Consider the following 12529-nt stretch of genomic DNA (forward strand, 5'->3'; position numbering starts at 1 on the left):
TCAGAGCTTTGACTTTAGAGTAGAATAAAGGTTTATTAAGAAAAAGAAAAGAAATCTCACCCTCCACTTCTCTTCACGGACTCTGACCCCGCCCCGAAAATGACGTCACGACAGGTGCGTCTGGTTTGGTTTCCTCCATCGCCGGAAAAACGGGTTCGTGTCCTTCATCTGAGAAACATCTTTTCACAGAGCAAACACTTCTCCGTCTGTTTGCTGTAAATATCTGGTCACCTGACCCCGCCCCTCCTCCTCGGACTTTACCCGCAGCGTCTCACCTGAACCCACCTGACAGGAAACACTGACGGAGGCAGAGGAGAGGAGTCCGTCACGGTGATTTTAAAAACTCCTAACGGGGAAAATGAGAGCGTGCTCCGTCAAATGTGCTCTGGTCGGAACCTTCCTCTTTATCATCTCCACAATCTTATACAGACAATACAGCAACGTGACACACAGGTAGGTAGGTGGGCTGGTTTCACCTGGTCCTGCAGGTACAGTCAAACTCTGACTCTGTGTTAATGTTCTGTTTTGTCTGTCTGTCTAGCAGATGTTTATAAAGGGTAGATACATGGTCTTTATTACCACTCCACACAGTGGTTTGAATTTGTGTCTGCTGCTGGGTTTTAACCTCCGGTTTCTGCTAAGCCGTTATTGTGTTTAATCATTCAACTGAACAGAAAACCTCTGTGTTATCCATTTACATTAAACACTGATGTCAGGTGTGTGTTGAGGTGGGCAGTGTAACCTCCTGAGGGCCCCTGTTGACCCTCACTGTGCACAGCAGTTTCATTGTTTCCTCAGATACTCAGAAACCAACCAGCACGAGGTGCGATCAGTAAGTTCTGAGACAGGTCCTGCTGTGAAGGAATGGAGTGCAGCACGGTGATGTAAGTGCAGCAGGTGCAAGCAGACGGAGGACATTCAGTGCAAATGCCTGAACTGTGGAGCGATCGCATCAAAACAGCCAAGTTCTTTGGCTGCACCATCACAATCGTCGGTTCCCTCCCGCTCTACTCTCTGGATTTGGCTTCTTGCGACCTCTTCCTCTCAGATTGTGGTTGTTGCTCTATCAGAAAAAGACTTGCAGGGAGTGAACAGTGTGGCATGAGCGCTGCACAAGGTGACTACCACAGAGAGGCTGGCGGTTCAGGGACAGTGCAGGAACTTGGAACTTTTTGATTGGAACTTGCAGTATATGCTACACTTGCTGATAATAACGCCATTATGGCACTTTAGTTATTAATGGTTATAGGGTGCTGTTTGTTTATCTATTTACAGTTTTGTTTTCTTATGTGTAATTAGATCATTGTTTGGTTTTAGGACAGTTTTAACTGAACCTGAACATTATGCGGTTCAGCTGACTGTCACCTGACTCTTGTTTACATACTGATATGACAGCCACGTTCATACGATACCTCTCTTTGTTATAACCAGGTCATAACTGGGACTCACCTGTCTGCACTTTACACCTCAAACAGACCCTGATCCACTTTGGACCTGATGAGTCCAGTTTTACATCTTTAAAGGTGAAATCTGAGTCCACTAAGTCCCACTATTTAAAACAGACAAAATATTTCCTGCTTCCTAAACCTGTTTAGCAAAGCAAAATCCTTCTTGGCCACGCCCCCCATTTATTCCAAACAAGTCCATGCTTCTGTCTGAGTGAATGGAGAGAGAGAGCCATAACTTCACTTCCACCCAGATTTGAAAACTGCACGTGTAGAATCAGTCAGACCTGAAGAAGAAGAACTTCTTAAAGAAGTCATACTTCTCTTAAACACCTCTGATTAAAGTCAGTTTCAAAGCATCTGGAAAACAGTTGTTGTCAGTATCTTTGCTTTTTAAATGTATAATCTATCTTTATATTGTATTGTGATATAAATGAGATAATCATCTAACACCTTGAATCAACGCATCTGACATGAAGGAGGATTTATTGCAGGACTGATGTGTTACAGCATTAGTCAGGTGTATTCCTAATAAACTGGACACTGAGTGTATTTTTGTGGCATTTCACAGTTGGTGAATCTGTGGGTTTAAATGTGTCAAAGGTTTTTCTAACTCCTGTCGTGGGTGATTGTGTTGCTGTGTCAGGAAGGATCCAGCAGGTGGCAGCATCGACACTTCAGGTGACGATGAGGTGGACTGGAGAATCATCCCAACTATTCAACCAGAAGCAGGAGCGGTGAGTTTTTCTTCTTTATCATTCAGCTACAGGTGCAGCTGCCTCGACTCATCCAGCTGTTTAAACCTCTGTACAGGATAATACACATGACGTGGGTTTAGGTTCAGTAGGTTTTGAGATGCGGAGTTTGTTGGTGGTTTATTTCTGCAGGTGGAGGCTCCATGTTCTTTAAGGAAAGCGATGAGACACAACCCTCTCCTCAGGAGGAGGTTCAGGTTCTTGGTGCCGGTCTTTCAGGGGAAAGAAAGTTTCTCCAAACCTGCCTGGGAAAGGCTGAGGAACCAGAGACCTCCTTATGGCTGGAAGGGACTTCCTGTTAACGGTACACTCCAGAGCACCTTCTTCAAACTGATTGTCCAGGCTGAGAGACTAGTTCAGGTGTAACGGAGTCATTAAAAACCAGCGTTCATCTCCAGTATCCAGCCAGGAGAGTTTTGTGTGCAGGTGGATGATATTCATCCTCTTTTCTCCACAGTCGTCAGATCAGCCCTCTCCCTCCTCAACAGCTCGTCTGGTCTCTTTGATCGAGGCTCACCTGGCAGGTGTGTTCGCTGCGCTGTGGTTGGAAACGGAGGCATCCTCTTAGGATCGGGACAGGGGAAGATGATCGACAGCCACGACTTTGTCTTCAGGTGGACGTCCACCCAGCACCTCCCTTTACTGTGGTTTAAATATTATTTCCACCCTCTCACCTGTGGGACTCTTTAGCCTTGGTAGAGCTGTTTCAGGTCTGTTCAGGACTCAGTCTTCACACAAACTGGGCTGATTCTACATGGTCTGAAGGCTCTATGTCTCTGACTGGTGTTAGTATTTTATCACCACTGTTTCCTCTGTCTCCAGGATGAATGGAGCGGTGATCAGAGGTTTTGAAGAGGACGTGGGGACAAAGATTTCCTTCTACGGTTTCACCGCCAACACCATGAAGAACGCGCTCCGCATGTACCGAGCAGACGGCTTCACCAGAATCCCTCAGAGCTCGGTGAGAGACGAACGCTCACAGAAACAAACCTCTGAGCAGTTTTATTCTCCTCGTCTGACGTTATTTCCTCTGTCTTCTTCCTCTGCAGAACATAAAGTACATCTTCATCCCATCAGACCTCAGGGACTATGTGATGATTGCAGCTGCTGTTCGGAGTCAGACTGTCCGCTCAGGCAGGGACATGGGCGACAGGTGAGAGGTTTAAATACTGACAACAGTGACTATAATCCTCCTACAGGACTCTGACAGAGCTGCTGATTTCATTTGTACTTTTTACGCTGAGGCAGGAGACAGTGTGTTTTCATGTCGTCCATCCAGTTCTTGTGAACATGATGTCTCTGTAACACTTTGAGAGAATGTCTTCAAATTTGGCACAAAAGTTCACCTGGACTCAAGGATGCACTAATTAGAATTTGGTGGTGAAAGGTTAAAGGTCAAGGTCACTGTGACCTCAAAAAAAACATTGGTTATAAGTCAAGAATTCATGAGCTAATGAGGTTCCTCTTTCTATCTGTGCTGTAACACTGTAGGTGGAGGTGTTTCACTGATGATGAAAAGTATACGAGAAGTTTTCTTTCCCTCTCCGTTGTCCCTCATCCTGTGTCCAGACTTTTATTTCACGTCCTTTTGATTGGAGTTCTTGTCGTTATATTATGTTTTTACGTCACATTTATTTGGCAGAAAATGTTGAAGTGTTCCTAAACGTCTGAAACCACGTTCAGAGAGCGGGAGTAGAAGTATTCTCTGTTACTGTTTGTCCGACAGACCCTGGAAGTATTTTGGCCACAAACCACCTGAGAGCTTCAAGATTCTCCACCCGGATTTTATTTCCTATGTGACACACAGGTGAAGGATCACAGTGACCCGAGAATGTTTTATTTACAAAGTCAGTTCAGAGAAATAAAAACAGACCTGAGTTGATCCCGGCGCTGAGTTCCATCTTTATATTTGATCACTTCTCAGTCTCCTTCAGTCTCCTCTGATGACCGATGTCCGGACTCGTCACCTGTACATGCCGAGCACCGGAGCCCTGATGCTGCTGACCGCCTTGCACACCTGTGACCAGGTAACATACACACCAAGTACATTAACTTAAGTACAAATTTGAGGTACTTGCACTTTAAGTACTTCCAATACATGCCACATGTGAGGATTTCCTGCTCCTACTTCACATTATTTGAATCTTTTAAACAAACTAACTGATGGAGGCAGCAGTGTTCCTGCAGCTCATCAATGGACTCTGGTAGGCTCCCTGCAGCCGTAGCTTCTTAAACTCCAGAGGCATGAAGTCCTGGTCTCAGATGGACCTGTTAATGACTGAGGGACATCCTGTTCGTCCGTCTGTCCTGCAGGTCTCTGCTTTCGGCTTCATCACCGAGGACTACGCTGCCTTCTCCGATCATTACTACGACTCCGTGAGGAGGCCTCTGAAGTTCTACTCCAACCACGACTTTCAGTTGGAGCGACGGCTGTGGGAGGTGCTGCACTACAACAGGGTCATCAACCTGTACCAGAGGAGAGGAGGCAGCTGACGGAGGAGGTGGGGATGATACGTTCTCAGGACTAAAGAGCAGAAGGAGCTCAGGGTGAAATTTATTTTTTATACAGACTTTAAACAATTTTGGTATTTTACTGAATAGAGTTTTTTTACTTTACAGGTACTGACAGTACCTCTTTCATTGTTGTGAAGAAATTATTTTAAAAGTATTTGTTAGATCTTTTGCGCACTGACAACAAAAACTGTAAAAAGAAATTGACGAGGTGGAATGACTGATTGGTTAGTGCTGTTTTTTAGGAATGAGGAATCAGATTTTGTTGTGCACAACATTTTTTACCAAGATATGTCAACACAAAATGTGTTTTAACAAACGTGTGTTCTGCTCGGTAAAATCCCTGTTTTTGTCAATGGAGTCTGGTAGAGATATATAGAGATGTTTCTGGTTAAAGTGAAAGGATCTTCTTCTTTAATAAAAAGTTCTGTCTCTGGAGGAATCCTCTCATCATGTTGTGAAACTGAGAAGAACAATCTGAGTCTGTCAGAGACAGAAACAAGAACTTTAAAGGGTGAAACTTTAAGGAGGAATTTTTACATACTTTATGGTCTTTCTTACATCAAGAGACACACTGTAGATACTACGCACATTTAATTTTGTACAATATGCTGAATTAAGTTTGAAATTTTTTATGTTTTTATGTTAAATTTTTTAATTTTTTATGCCAGATTTTGAACAGTGTGTGTTTGATAAATTCAGCTGCAATTATTTTACAGGTGAACATGTCTCTGTTTCATGTGAATGATGCTATGTTTTGTTACATTTTATATAATAATTTTATGTGAAATGGGATTTTCTTTTTGCACTGATATTTAATTCCTAGTAAATTTCAGATATTATTGTTCTGAAGTAAATTGATTATTCTACCTTTTCATTGAGTCTTAGAGTTATTGATGTAATAATGATTTAACCTCACATCATATTTTCTTTGCTGATCAGATTGTTTTACATGTAAAATCAGCTGGAGGAGGAGCAGACCAAACACGGAGCTAAAACAGGAGACAAACACTGACTCCACATGAATCATGGTGTTGATCTGTAACAGCTGGATGTGGGAATAAGCAGCTGTGTGATAACAGGTCAGACACAGCTGCTTCATCAGCTGCTTCATGTGAGAATATTGTGTTTACAGCTCGTTTCACAGGCGACAAAAAAGTCAGTAAATGCAGCATTAAGTGAAGTGAGAGGAGCAGGATGGTGACAGATAGAATCTGATAAAACAGCCTCTGTGGAAAAAAGTGACATTAAATCCAGTGGGAGGGTCGATGGTGTTAAACTGCAGAACAAAAAACAGAAAATAACCGGAAAAAGGGTGATTGACTCTTCGAAATAAAAGCACAGAAAATGTTACATTTCCTCTGGAGAATGTGTCAAAACATTTACAGGCATCCTATAATATACAGTACTGTTTTAGAGTTTGGTTACAGCCTATAACACGTACATATTTTATTAAAGTATAATTATGGAAGTGGAGTTAAAGTTTATTCTATTTATTAACAGAAAAATCTGAGTGATCAGAAAATAATGTTTTAATTAAATAAATTTATCTCCACATTTCGACTCTTCAGTATTTTATCAGATGAAAACAATGAGCAGACTGTTCTTATATAAACATGTATAAACAGTGGACGTGTGATATAACCCGCTGATTCTGGTGAGAAACGTCGTTTAATCCGGGTGAAATCCGTGTCCGTTAAAATGAGACTCCGAGCTTTCCTTTACGTGTTTTATTTTGAAAGTCACAGCCGGATGTTGCGTGCTGTGTTCACGGCGCCTTGACACCGTGTCCACATTCTGGAGAATCCAGCGGAGTGAATGTGGCATTCACGGCGCGGAGGGAAAACCCGGAGGAGCGTCAGCGTCGGATGAAGTGAGAAAGTCGTAAAAAAAACCACAGAAATCTGTCGTTAACTCTGCGCAGCGGTGAAAGTACAAACTAATACCGGTGGAAGTTCACACCCGCGGAATAAAATACTGGATTCTTCTGGAACAGTGGGAATACTTTGTCAGCCCCTCGGAGTCTGCCCTCAAACTGCCTCCGTGGTCCGTTAACATTCAGCGGCTGAAAAGTTTCTGACACACCTGATCAGCAGAGGTAAGTCCGCTTTGAATCCGCTTTCTTCTCCTTATTGTTCTGGATTTTTATTTTTATTTTTATTTTTTGGGGAAAAGATCCGAACGAGTGCGTGAACTTACTTCGGTACAAAGGTCGGAGCTGGTGGAGGTGACGGCGAAGCTTCTCCCCGGTGTGTTTACATACCAGACTCCGGCCGCGAAACACCAGATTCTGCGGTGCAAAGACAGCGTCATGTCGACATCTCTTTAACCTGGAGTCGTTCGTCAGAAAATGAGCTTAATATTAAAACAACAAAGACTTTTCGGTGTCTTTAGAAACACATCTTCAATTCGGCGCACTTTAACCTCACAGAGCAACACTTTAAATTTAGTAAAATATCAAGTTAGAGTTGGTCACAGTGGCTGCTAACTTGCGGTCGGTGCCCGACATTTAAAACAAGACTTCCAGTGAGAAGGTTCAGAGGTGATTGTTTGTGCATTAACTTGTCCCGATGTAAAGACAGACTCTTATTAAATCAGAGAAACTTTGAATCATATCCTTTAAGACTGTTTTATGTTGGTTGAAGAACACTTAAACATAAAAGTAGCAGATTTCGAATGGAGGCTGGAATGACATTACCTAAATATTAAAAAGGACGACACATGTTGGAGTTGGTAAAGACAGAGCTTTGGTGTAAACACACTGGAACAGATCGTATCATTTAACGTGATGAGGTTCTTCATCCTGCATCTCTGACTTCACTGTGATAAAATGTTTATTCACTTCCTCACTGAGACTTGGAGCTCCTGCAGTGTCAGAGTGAAATTTATGAGTGTTGTTGCTTTTGTCATGAAAGCAGTGAGAATACAAAACGCCTGAGGGAGGTGGGAGAGAAAGGGGGACACGATGGGTGGAAATGGGACTGACAGCTCTGCCTGTGCTGCTCTGAGCCTCCTGGTTATGTAATGAAACAAGTTGTAACCAGGAAAACAAAGCAGGACTCGGAGCAGGGTGCAGGGCCAGACCAGCGTCTCTATCTGGACTCTGGGATCCGGCTGCAAACACCCGCCCCCTTAACACTCCTGTTGTTTATGTGGCAACACTGCTCCTGAGGCCTGGAGCTGCAGAGATCAGGACTGTCAGCAGACATGTCAGTTATCTGCAGAAAAACTGGAGCAGAGACGAAGCTCGGACCAACTCTGCCAACTTCTCCCTCCTGTGTCTGAGCCGTGCCTGGCCACTGGGCCGGAAGAGTTTAAGTAGCTGCTCTGCAGTGGAGATGAAGTGGATGCACGGCTGAAGTGAGTGTGTAATCTATCGCCCTGAGGGAAGCAGCAGAGAGCGGTCAGCTGACCTAAAACATCACTTATTCCTCTGGTGTAAAAACGTGGAAGAAGTCAGTGGAGTTTGGTGTGTGAATCTGTGCTCTCAGTGTTTACACAGCAGAGGCCGCCCGCAACATCCTCCATGAGCTGTTTGAAGGTTTGCTGAGCTGTAATTAAAGCTCAGCTCACAGGAGGTTAAACACTCCAGCACTGTGGTTTCACGGCCCTGACCTCACCTGTGACAGGTGTGTGTGTGTGTGTGTGTGTGTGGAAGTCTTTGTCCTGTTTGCCTTCAGGCCACATTAACATCACATCAGATAAGACTGGAAACCCACAGTGACGTTCATGTGCAGAAGCCTGGTGCTCGTAACCACAGTCATCATTTTCAACATGGAGTCAATCACACCAGACTCCATAGAGAAAAACAGGGATTTAACCAGGAGCTGCTGGAATACCACTGCCTCCATCTGTTAGTGTGTCTGTGTTACTGTGACTTTCAGTGGTGGAAGAAGTAATCAGATACTTTACTGCAGTAAAAGTACCACACAGTAACACAGACACACTAACAGATGGAGGCAGTGGTATTCCAGCAGCTCCTGGTTAAATCCCTGTTTTTCTCTATGGAGTCTGGTAGAGATATATAGAGATGTTTCTGGTTAAACTAAAGGATCTTCCTCTTTAATATAAAGCTCTGTCTCTGTAGGAATCCTCTCATCATGTTGATGTGAAACGTTGCGTCATGACAGACGATGTAAAGGAGGAACAAACAGCAGAAACACTTCCTGACTCTGAACGTCACAGAGGATGAAGTCGGCTCCTGTCAGGGTTCGTTCGTTAAACAGCCTGAAAACCACAGATGTTCACTTTACTGTGACATTAAACAGACTGACTGTCTGTGCTCTGATTCACTGTGCAGACTTCACATTTGATAAGGACGAGGATCAGGATCCACTAAGTGGATTTGGGGTCTGATGAAGAACTTTGCTTCAGTGTCTCTGGTTTCAGGTCCACATGCAGCAGAGGAGAGCGGCTGTGGTTTCCAGTCTGGAGTCGTCTGATAGATGAACTGATCTGTTTTTCTCGTTTCTTTTCCCTCTCAGGCTCTGAGTCCTGACCACACCACCCCCCCTCTGCAGATCCACAGTAGCTCCACAGACCTCCAGCCCCCCTCGGCCGACGCTGGAAATAACATCTCCCCCAGAATCAAAACTGAGCAGAAGAAAAGTCTGAGCAGGAAATTAAGCAACAGAGGAGTTTTTCCATCTCTGCGGCTCAGAGGAAATCTCTCAGAGGGTTTTTGTTTTCACAGTTAGAGTCTGGGGTTGTTTCCTGGCTGTCAGCTGAGCGTCAGACACAGGGAGGAAGTGGAGAGTCTCACCTGAGGCAGGTCCATGTCTCTGGCGCTCAGCATGAGGCTCTGAGGAGGCGGCGGGAGGATTTTAAATAAAGCTGGTTGAAAGACGAGGAGGCGGGGAGCGATGGGGAAGGAGCAGGACCTGCTGCAGGCGGTGAAGAGCGGAGACCTGCTGTCCACTCAGAAACTGCTGTCCAAGCTCAAAACCAACAGGAACAGTAAGTCATGCTCATACCGCTCTCATACCAGACTCCATAGAGAAAAACAGGGATTTAACCAGGAGCTGCTGGAATACCACTGCCTCCATCTGTTAGTGTGTCTGTGTTACTGTGAGACTTTCAGTGGTGGAAGAAGTAATCAGATACTTTACTGAAGTAAAAGTACCATACAGTAACACAGACACACTAACAGATGGAGGCAGTGGTATTCCAGCAGCTCCTGGTTAAATCCCTGTTTTTCTCTATGGAGTCTGGTAGAGATATATAGAGATGTTTGTGGTTAAAGAAAGCTGTAGCTGAGTGTGTGTGTGGAGTAATTCCAGCCTGACCTGTGTAATAATTGCAGGTTTATGGACTGGACTTTGGTTTGTTGAGTGTTTGGTTGTTGCAGCTGTCGTCACTTTAATCATATGTGTGTGTTTATTTATTGAAGTGTGATGGGAGTAAATTTAAATCGGTAAAAACATTTAAAGTTTGATAAATTCAGTTTGCTCTCCACGCTCTATAAATCTCTTATTTAACAGTTATTAAATAATCCAGTCGTCTGCTGCGTGTCCTCATCCTGACCTCTCATCCATCTTCCTGTTTTGATTGGTATTATTATGGTTTCAGAGCAGAGTCATGCTGGTTTCACTCTCTTCTCCAAGTCAAACATGCAGGAGGAGCGAGGAGCGCTCTGCACTTTCTTGGTGTTAAAATGGCCTCGTTTGGAAACACAGGGAGAAAACAGTGGATTTAAAATCCAGACGAAGCTTCATCAGCATTAACCTCAGCTGATTCTCTGCTAATAAACCTGCAGACAGCAGGGAGGCAGAGGAGCAGCTGACTCCTTCTGAAACTCCATCCTAAAACTGAAGGGATGATGATCCTGCTCTCTGTCTGTCTGTCTGTCTGTCTGTCTGTCTGTCTGTCTGTCTGTCTGACTGACTGTCTGTCTGTCTGTCTGTCTGTCTGTCTGTCCGTCATTTCACTACCAGACTCCATTGACAGAAACAGGGATTTTACTGGGAGCTGCCTCCATCTGTTAGTGTGTGTGTGTTACTGTGTGAATCTTTACAAGCTGCTGTGAAACATGGTTTTAAATGAGGCAGAGGACGAGTTGTTTGTCTCTGAATCTCTGATTTCACTTTGGAGGAAGAGTGGATGTTTTAAATTCATGGACAGAAATATTTGGATTTTTTTGTGACTGAAAACAAGAGAAAGGCGACTCTGCAGAGCAGCTCTGTGTTTACTTCTCCTTCACTGTGTCCTGCTCTGAGGAAACAGCCGAGAGCTGCAGCGTCATACAGAGTCAGAAACTGACTGAGAGCGGACGTGGATGTGGTTCTGTTTATAGTTCTGGTCTGTGTGGACCCTGTGCAGGGACATGAACCTGAGACCACCTGCTGCTAAAGCTGGAGTCAGTGAGTGTTCGATGTGTTGAGCAGTGAATCAGTTTCTCATGGTGTTTTGTTTTTGGAGAAATGATCTAATATCATAAAAAGGAAACAGCACCCAGTAAAACCAGAGTTTGTGGATATAATCTGATAAAGTTGGATTGTCCCTCTTCTCTCTCCGTCGCCTCTCTGCCTGACAGCAGGCTTTGTTTGCCGTCAGAGTGACTGGGGAGAGGGGCCCGCTGAGGCCCCGGGGCCGGCAGGAGGTCAGTCTTTATCAGGCAGATAACCTCTCACCTGTCACATGACCGTCCACACGGCCGGCGTCCAGCTTCTTCTCTGACCTCTGACCTCTGAGGGTGAATGAAGGAGGTGAAGAGTGGGAGGTCAACACATCGAAAAAGATACAAAGACGAGAGTTAAAACATGAGGCAGCCATGTTTGTTTTGTTTTTAATCAGTTTATGTTTCATTCATTCATTTTCTCTCTGATGTTTAAAAATGTCAGTGATTTTTATCGACGAGTGTTTTAGCTTCATATCAGAAAGAATCTCTGTCCATGCCATCACACCTGAAAATACTCATCACATGACAGTTCACACACACTGGGCATGTGCATGTCGGTGTAAACAGGAAGTAGTGCTTGTGCTTTGTTCCATTTACATCGAGGTCAGATCCGGGAGCGACGTCACTTCCGGGGTAACGGCGTTCCAGTTGAGAAGTCGGAACAACATGGACGCTCACAGAGTTTAGAACACCTCAGATGTTAAGAAAAAAAGAAACGTCCAAACTGATTCAAACGTATCTCAGACTGTTGTTAGCAACAGAAGTTGCTCCGACTTCAAGGGGCGTTCAGGTTCAAACTTCAGACTAGGAACTCAGAAATTCCAACTTCCAAGTACAACTGGAACGCACCACAAACAGCAGCTTAAATCCACCTTAAATCCAGCAGTGAAGGTTTCCATTGGAGCAGCGTGCTGTATAAAATCACAGACCAGGGCGTCATCACATCGCCTTTGTTCGGTGTCAACAAGCAATGGCGGTGTAATGAGATCTCTGTGGGGGCGACAGAGAGGTTTACAACCTTCATATTGTATCATGAGAGAAGACGGTGATCATCACTGTCTCCAGCTTCCTGATTCTCTACAGTTCAACCTGAATAAGCTGAAAGCTATAAACTGGTGATGATGTGGCTGAGGTGTTCCCTGTGGCAGGTGTAGAGGAGTCTCAGGGTGTATGGAGATGGTGTCTGCAGACAGCTGACAGGCCTGTCCTGCTCCCTCAGGGACTTCCTGCAGACTGTCACATTACTCCCACCCATTGTTCTCCACCTCAACACGCCCAATCCATCACCTTTATGTTACTCGAGAGCTTTGTCGACCATTGTGTGCTGCAAACAGCGGCCTATCGAATGTCTGAGAGCTCTTAATGTCTGCCACGATTCCTCCACCAGGAGAGAAATAAACTTCTGCTCTTCTTGCTTGATG

General features: G+C 44.5%; 2 protein-coding genes across 9 annotated transcripts in view; both read left to right on the forward strand.

Moving 5' to 3' along the window:
* Positions 1 to 307: 307 nt before the first annotated feature.
* Positions 308 to 5579, forward strand: st6galnac2 (ST6 (alpha-N-acetyl-neuraminyl-2,3-beta-galactosyl-1,3)-N-acetylgalactosaminide alpha-2,6-sialyltransferase 2). Of its 2 annotated transcripts, XM_018674863.2 has the most exons (9): positions 308 to 453; positions 2092 to 2182; positions 2333 to 2504; positions 2658 to 2814; positions 3023 to 3161; positions 3250 to 3353; positions 3927 to 4007; positions 4125 to 4227; positions 4514 to 5579. In XM_018674863.2, the coding sequence occupies exons 1-9, from the start codon at positions 359 to 361 to the stop codon at positions 4691 to 4693; spliced, it is 1122 nt and encodes a 373-aa protein (XP_018530379.1). In that variant the 5' UTR covers positions 308 to 358; the 3' UTR covers positions 4694 to 5579. The 2 variants fall into 2 exon arrangements, with proteins under 2 accessions (XP_018530379.1, XP_018530380.1); XM_018674864.2 differs by lacking the exon at positions 3927 to 4007.
* Positions 5580 to 6529: 950 nt separating this feature from the next.
* Positions 6530 to 12529, forward strand: part of LOC108882385 (caskin-2) — a 48560-nt gene continuing 42560 nt past the window's right edge. For all 7 annotated transcript variants that reach the window (XM_018674855.2, XM_018674857.2, XM_018674858.2 and 4 more), the window contains exons 1-2: positions 6530 to 6809; positions 9196 to 9667. In XM_018674855.2, coding sequence (XP_018530371.1) covers positions 9574 to 9667 — 94 coding nt within the window. In that variant the 5' untranslated portion in view covers positions 6530 to 6809; positions 9196 to 9573. The remainder of the gene's footprint in view (positions 6810 to 9195; positions 9668 to 12529) is intronic.

The sequence above is a fragment of the Lates calcarifer genome, linkage group LG11, assembly GCF_001640805.2.
Source record: "Lates calcarifer isolate ASB-BC8 linkage group LG11, TLL_Latcal_v3, whole genome shotgun sequence".
In the NCBI taxonomy this organism is placed as follows: domain Eukaryota; kingdom Metazoa; phylum Chordata; class Actinopteri; family Centropomidae; genus Lates; species Lates calcarifer.

What these genes read in the sequence shown, in the direction of transcription:
- st6galnac2 (XM_018674863.2), top strand. Translation starts at nt 359, where the DNA reads ATGAGAGCGTGCTCCGTCAAATGTGCTCTGGTCGGAACCTTCCTCTTT. An exon ending in TTCAACCAGAAGCAGGAGCG is followed by an intron (nt 2,183 to 2,332) that starts GTGAGTTTTTCT and finishes TTATTTCTGCAG; the next exon opens with GTGGAGGCTCCATGTTCTTT. An exon ending in GGCAGGGACATGGGCGACAG is followed by an intron (nt 3,354 to 3,926) that starts GTGAGAGGTTTA and finishes TTTGTCCGACAG; the next exon opens with ACCCTGGAAGTATTTTGGCC.